The following is a 6836-nucleotide window of genomic DNA, read 5'->3' on the forward strand; positions in this document are numbered from 1 at the left end:
TACAATTGTGAATGAGGAAAACAGCGACTGAATGCTTGAGGGGAATCAAGCTCAAGACTGACTCACGTATGCCCAGACCGATCAGAGCTGGTCTGACTTGGAAGACTGACCAAGTGGAGAAGTCGACAGGAGAGGAGAGCCTTGAGCTGCGGCGGAGCGACGTCGGTGGGTCATCCGACCTGGAGCTGGTGAGTCTGACATGCTTTGATGCTGCAATGCATAGGAGACAAGAGCAATAGACAGGTAGGAGGGGCACTCCTTTTAACCAGACCGCTTGGACGAATGGCAGGCTGTTATTGGATAATTGAATGTGATGACGTAACTAGTTCCGTCTCTTGGTAGAACTTCCGTAAACTCCCATTTCTAATTTCAGCCAAATGGTGGCGGTAATGCAACAATAACTATGCCAACTGCCGTAAAACACCAAAGAAGAAGAAGCTGACCAAATAACTTCCGTGTTTACTTCGACCGAAACTGCTTTTACAAAGCAGAAGAAGACCTACACTGCTGATGCGGACAACAAGACACATTTAACGACGCTAAAACATTTGACCAAGAATGGAGAGTGAAGAGGACATAATATACGGTCATTTAGAGACACTCGTTGGAATACTGTGTTTCAAATTGGCAAAACGTCTTCAAACACGCAGAAAACAGAGGAAACTATGGAGTCGGCTTTGGTTATTGAGAAGACAACACAAGGGAGCGTATCGTCTTTGCCGTGAGCTGGAAAATGAAGACAGATCTGGTTTTGTCAACTTCTCTCGATTTGCACCAGAGCAGTACACAAGGCTGTTGGAAAAGGTTACACCACTAATAAGCCGTGAAAATACAAATTACAGGGACTGCATCTCTCCAGGGGAGCGACTGATGGTCACTTTGAGGTTTTTGGCAACAGGTGAGTAGGCTAACGTTAGTTAACCTAGCCCCTATCAGGACTGCTACTCTAGCTAACGCTTAGCTAGGGTAGCAGTCCTGATAAGCTTAACCATGTCCTAGTCAAATTGTGAAACACAGTGGCATACAGGCAATACAAATAACTCTGGATTAACATTATTCTTCATGTAAATCCCAGGGGAGACCTTCCAGAGCCTGTCCTATCTATTTCGGATGGGTGTTTCTACAATAAGAGGCATTGTTCCTGAAACATGTGAAGCCATCTTCAAAGTCTTGAGTGACGAATACATGAAGGTAAGTCACCTACATAATGCAGTCTGAATGGAATTGGGACTACTTAGGTTTCCCCTCACTAATTGCCTTGGTAGATGTAATGGGACTAACCAAATGGTTGCTGCTAACAACGTTTTCAAACACTCAGACCACCAAAAACATTTTCATGTTTTTATTGTGCTTTTGTCATATTGTATTACAATGTAGAAATGTAGGCTACCGTGCCTTCATTTTCAAAGCACAATTTTGTAACAGTATGAAAGTATTTTACCAGGTCATAAACAACAGCTTGTGAGATACATACTTTCATAATAGATGAAAATAAATAAAAATAAATAAATTACATACAATGTAGAACAATAAATAATTGCACATCCATCATTTAACTGATGATTCAAATGGTTCCTAGACCTGAAGATGAGAATGACATCTATTCTTCAAACACCTATTCTTCAAACACATCAACAGATGTCTCAACACAACAAACATGCTTATGTAGTGGGGTAGGCTTAGGCTTCCCCTGCAGTTCTGCCACACCCCTAATGATCCCTCGTTAGGTGAGCCACACAGGTGAGCCACCTTAACACTAATCAACCAGCCCATTTAAAAGGGAGACATGGCTTGACAATGGCAGGCTTGCTTGATGTTGCTGAGGGAGGGAGAACCAGATCATATGGTATGTGCTTTTAAGAATGTATTTCTTTTGGGATGTGTGGGCTGGTGTTAATGTTTGACATTTTGCAGGCGTGTGGCGGGCGGATCTTTCTTCACACAGTGGCAGCGCAGGGAGACGTGCGGCACCGACTGGTGCGTGCTACTGTAGTGAATGAAGGTACGGCGACTGCCTGTAATGTCCTTGGTTTTAATTTATTATTAGTAGTAATGACTAACTGTATGTCTGTCTTGTTAGGAGCTACTGTGACATGAGCCGGACATGAGCCAGTCTCCATGCACCTCGTGCAGCACCATGAATGTGGTTTGGTTTCCGTAGCTCGTAGGCCATGGAATAAGGGGCCTGACGATTGGGTGGCCTTCCACATGGCTTAGACTGCTGCACTTGGTGGAGGAGAGGCTCTGCAATTGCTGTTTTTGTCCTGTAGTTTTTGTTCTTTTCAGTTGTTTATTTGATTTTGATTGTTTATTTTGTTTAACCCAATTGATCATTATTTTAGAGATGTCATCTTGCCAGTTACAGCATGGAGGGCGCCATGGTTCTGCAGGTGGTTGGTCACTGGGTGTGGGCTTATCCTGGGTCCCCTTAGTGCATGTTATAATTTGTGGTGTTTTGTTTTGCGTTCTAACCTGTGTTTTGCTTTGCAGTGAGTGTGCCTTATTGGTTTATTGGTGGTGGTGCAATCCCCTGACCCTCTTCCCCCTCACTCACCCCCCCTTCCACCTGTGGACTCCATTGGCACCCCCTGCTGTACTGGTAATTTTAGTCTATTTTGATCATTTTTAATCTGATTTATAATAAAGAAATTGTTTTAATTCTACTCTTCTCTTGCAGCTGCTTATGAAACATTTACTTGGCATGTTGCCTGAACAAATCTGCAGCTGATTTGAAACATTTAATTGGCAGGTCATCTGAACAACAAAATAAATAAAAACATATTTTGTTGAACCTGGAAATGCACGTCTCTGCTCCATTCCTTTTATGAAACCTGATGTTGGGTATTCTCTTTGACTCATTGATGTGATATTCTCTGGGTGAAATTCCCAGAGTGGCGTTGTCTGCATACTATTTGTCCGGGCCTTCGTGCCCTGGTTACAATCTGGCGTTGTCGGCAGGATTTGTAAAGCAGAGACGTGTCATTCTGGTATTTTTCGGTCAGTTGGTTTACTTTGTTTTTTTTCTACCATATGTATTTTTGTTGTTATACTGTGTTTTGAAAAGGACAAAAACAGCAGTTGGCCTGGGATTCCACTCAGAAGAGCGACCTCTTCTGGGGAAGATTCTGCATCGCGCTCTGGACTTCTGCCATGGGTCTGGAGGATCAAGAGTGGGACCTAGTGATACATCTTTGGACTGAAGGAAAACCTGCTCAGGAGCTTGCTGCAACCTCTTGGTTCCCTGGGTCTGGCGTGTGGCGGGCGGATCTTTCTTCACACAGTGGCAGCGCAGGGAGACGTGCGGCACCGACTGGTGCGTGCTACTGTAGTGAATGAAGGACAAAAACAGCAGTTGGCCTGGGATTCCACTCAGAAGAGCGACCTCTTCTGGGGAAGATTCTGCATCGCGCTCTGGACTTCTGCCATGGGTCTGGAGGATCAAGAGTGGGACCTAGTGATACATCTTTGGACTGAAGGAAAACCTGCTCAGGAGCTTGCTGCAACCTCTTGGTTCCCTGGGTCTGGTAATAGGATCTTTTTGCTGTTTAGGACCTGGAATTGATTTCCTTATGTCCCTGTTTTTGTTTTATCGGTGGGACACCGATAGAAGTTGGGGGGGTAGATTGTAGTGGGGTAGGCTTAGGCTTCCCCTGCAGTTCTGCCACACCCCTAATGATCCCTCGTTAGGTGAGCCACACAGGTGAGCCACCTTAACACTAATCAACCAGCCCATTTAAAAGGGAGACATGGCTTGACAATGGCAGGCTTGCTTGATGTTGCTGAGGGAGGGAGAACCAGATCATATGGTATGTGCTTTTAAGAATGTATTTCTTTTGGGATGTGTGGGCTGGTGTTAATGTTTGACATTTTGCAGGCGTGTGGCGGGCGGATCTTTCTTCACACAGTGGCAGCGCAGGGAGACGTGCGGCACCGACTGGTGCGTGCTACTGTAGTGAATGAAGGTACGGCGACTGCCTGTAATGTCCTTGGTTTTAATTTATTATTAGTAGTAATGACTAACTGTATGTCTGTCTTGTTAGGAGCTACTGTGACATGAGCCGGACATGAGCCAGTCTCCATGCACCTCGTGCAGCACCATGAATGTGGTTTGGTTTCCGTAGCTCGTAGGCCATGGAATAAGGGGCCTGACGATTGGGTGGCCTTCCACATGGCTTAGACTGCTGCACTTGGTGGAGGAGAGGCTCTGCAATTGCTGTTTTTGTCCTGTAGTTTTTGTTCTTTTCAGTTGTTTATTTGATTTTGATTGTTTATTTTGTTTAACCCAATTGATCATTATTTTAGAGATTTCATCTTGCCAGTTACAGCATGGAGGGCGCCATGGTTCTGCAGGTGGTTGGTCACTGGGTGTGGGCTTATCCTGGGTCCCCTTAGTGCATGTTATAATTTGTGGTGTTTTGTTTTGCGTTCTAACCTGTGTTTTGCTTTGCAGTGAGTGTGCCTTATTGGTTTATTGGTGGTGGTGCAATCCCCTGACCCTCTTCCCCCTCACTCACCCCCCCTTCCACCTGTGGACTCCATTGGCACCCCCTGCTGTACTGGTAATTTTAGTCTATTTTGATCATTTTTAATCTGATTTATAATAAAGAAATTGTTTTAATTCTACTCTTCTCTTGCAGCTGCTTATGAAACATTTACTTGGCATGTTGCCTGAACAAATCTGCAGCTGATTTGAAACATTTAATTGGCAGGTCATCTGAACAACAAAATAAATAAAAACATATTTTGTTGAACCTGGAAATGCACGTCTCTGCTCCATTCCTTTTATGAAACCTGATGTTGGGTATTCTCTTTGACTCATTGATGTGATATTCTCTGGGTGAAATTCCCAGAGTGGCGTTGTCTGCATACTATTTGTCCGGGCCTTCGTGCCCTGGTTACACTTAAATGAACACAATTCTTCCTCTAGTTTTGTGGGAAGTAGAATGGTGGAGGACATGTTTAGAAGTTAGTGAATTCATCTTGGCGTGGTGGTTGGAACATTGTAGTATATAGAATTTGGCCGAACTGATACTGAACATAACTCAACCGCTGTGGATCAGTTATAGCCCTTAATTCTTTCTCCAGATACTGACAGTAGGCTGTGATGTGGTCAGCTGGAGGTGCATTCTGCTGTCTCCTTTCTAAAATCTGCAGTGTATTGTTGATGCACTGAATGATTTCTGTATTTTCTTTATCATCGTCAGTATTCTTTCTCTTGGCCTTTCTTTTCCTGACGTGAATGGAGTTGAGAGGAGGAGGGGAGGGGAGGGGAGAGGAGGGGGTGGAGGAGAGGAGGTGAGAGGAGGGGGTGAATAAGTCTCAGTTATCTGTGTGGACAGATTTTCCTCTGTGTCTTGTTCCCCGGCGTCCACCTCTGCTCCAGTGTTCAGTGATGTGTCGGTGTCGGTGATATCCTAAACACACAACAAAGGCAGAGGTAAAAAATCAACAACATAAGATTAATTTATGTCTGTTTCTTTTTCAGTGTCCTACCACCACGGAGGAATGGAACGAAGTTGCAACTCTCTTCCAAAACAGATGGCAATTTCCTAATTGCATAGGCGCTTTAGATGGAAAGCATATTGCTATTCGTCCCCCACCAAACAGTGGATCACTGTTTTGGAACTACAAGCACTTTAACTCAATCGTGCTGATGGCTCTTGTAGACAGCAACTACAAATTTCTTTATGTGGATGTTGGTTGCAACGGGAGAGTTTCAGATGGGGGTGTTTTTAGGGGGTGTTCTTTACAGCAGTCCCTGGAAAAGAAGACAGCGAATGTGCCCCAACCAGCTCCTATCAATGGACAGGACGAGCCACTGCCTTTCTGTATAGTGGCTGATGAGGCATTCCCTCTAAAACCATACCTGCTCAAACCCTATTCTAGAAGAGGACTGACTGTCGAGCAGCAAATCTTTAACTACAGGCTTTCGCGGGCACGCAGAGTGGTAGAAAACGCCTTTGGAATCCTGGCTAACCGCTGGCGTGTCTTGCTCACTACAATCAGTCTCTGCCCAGAGAAAGTGGAGAAGGTGGTTTTGGCTGCATGTGTTTTGCATAATTACTTGAGAGATGAATGTGGGGGGCTGTACTCTGCTGAAATCAGTGACAGAGAAGGACCAGATGAGGCGACTCCAGGGACAGGCACCTGGAGACGAGACCATCCGCTACCCTCAGCACCACTGCCAGCATCCACAAACCCCACTGACTATGCAAAGCAGTGCAGGGAGAAGCTGACCCTCTACTTCTCTTCTGAAGCTGGTGCCGTCCCCTGGCAATGGGACAAAATCTAAAAGCTTATCTCTCAAAGGCTAACAAGGAGGAAAAAAATAAGAGACCCAAAGTGAACGTCATTTCCTGCTTCAGCATGCGTACCAAGGGATTTTCATCCACCATTTATTTTCCCATAGACATTTCATAAAATGCTTATAAAATAGTTTTACTTGGTCAAACTAAATGATTCAGCTATATTTAGAAAAAAGAGAGAACACAGAACATCTCACTCGGACCAAAACCAAAAATTTAAAAAAATATTTCTGCATTTCTTTTTAAGGTTTTGGTCCGAGTGAACTGTTCTATGGTCTCTCCTGTTTATACATATAGCTGAATCCTTTGGTTCAGGGGATGGGGATGGGGATGAATAAATGGCAGTTTAGCAAATTAAAGAATTGTGGTCATTGTCTCCATATTGTGTTATTGTTGCTCAATAACAATTGTTGTGATTCAATAGGTAGATTTACCTGCTCATTTAAATTGGAAGTTGAAGGCCTCTTCTTCACATGGCACCTGAGGAAAGCCAGGCGTTCGGTGAACCAGATGTGTCTGGACGTCTGCTTG

General features: G+C 44.5%; 1 protein-coding gene across 1 annotated transcript; it reads left to right on the forward strand.

The window, feature by feature from the left end:
* Nucleotides 1-805: 805 nt before the first annotated feature.
* Nucleotides 806-6356, forward strand: LOC310777519 (uncharacterized protein). The gene is made up of 3 exons (XM_083637871.1): nt 806-898; nt 1076-1191; nt 5486-6356. Exons 1-3 carry the CDS (start codon nt 871-873, stop codon nt 6290-6292), a joined length of 951 nt encoding a protein of 316 aa, XP_083493997.1. The 5' UTR covers nt 806-870; the 3' UTR covers nt 6293-6356.
* The last annotated feature ends 480 nt before the right edge of the window (nt 6357-6836 follow it).

Source organism: Poromitra crassiceps, assembly GCF_964638095.1.
Source record: "Poromitra crassiceps genome assembly, chromosome: 5".
Lineage (NCBI taxonomy): Eukaryota > Metazoa > Chordata > Actinopteri > Beryciformes > Melamphaidae > Poromitra > Poromitra crassiceps.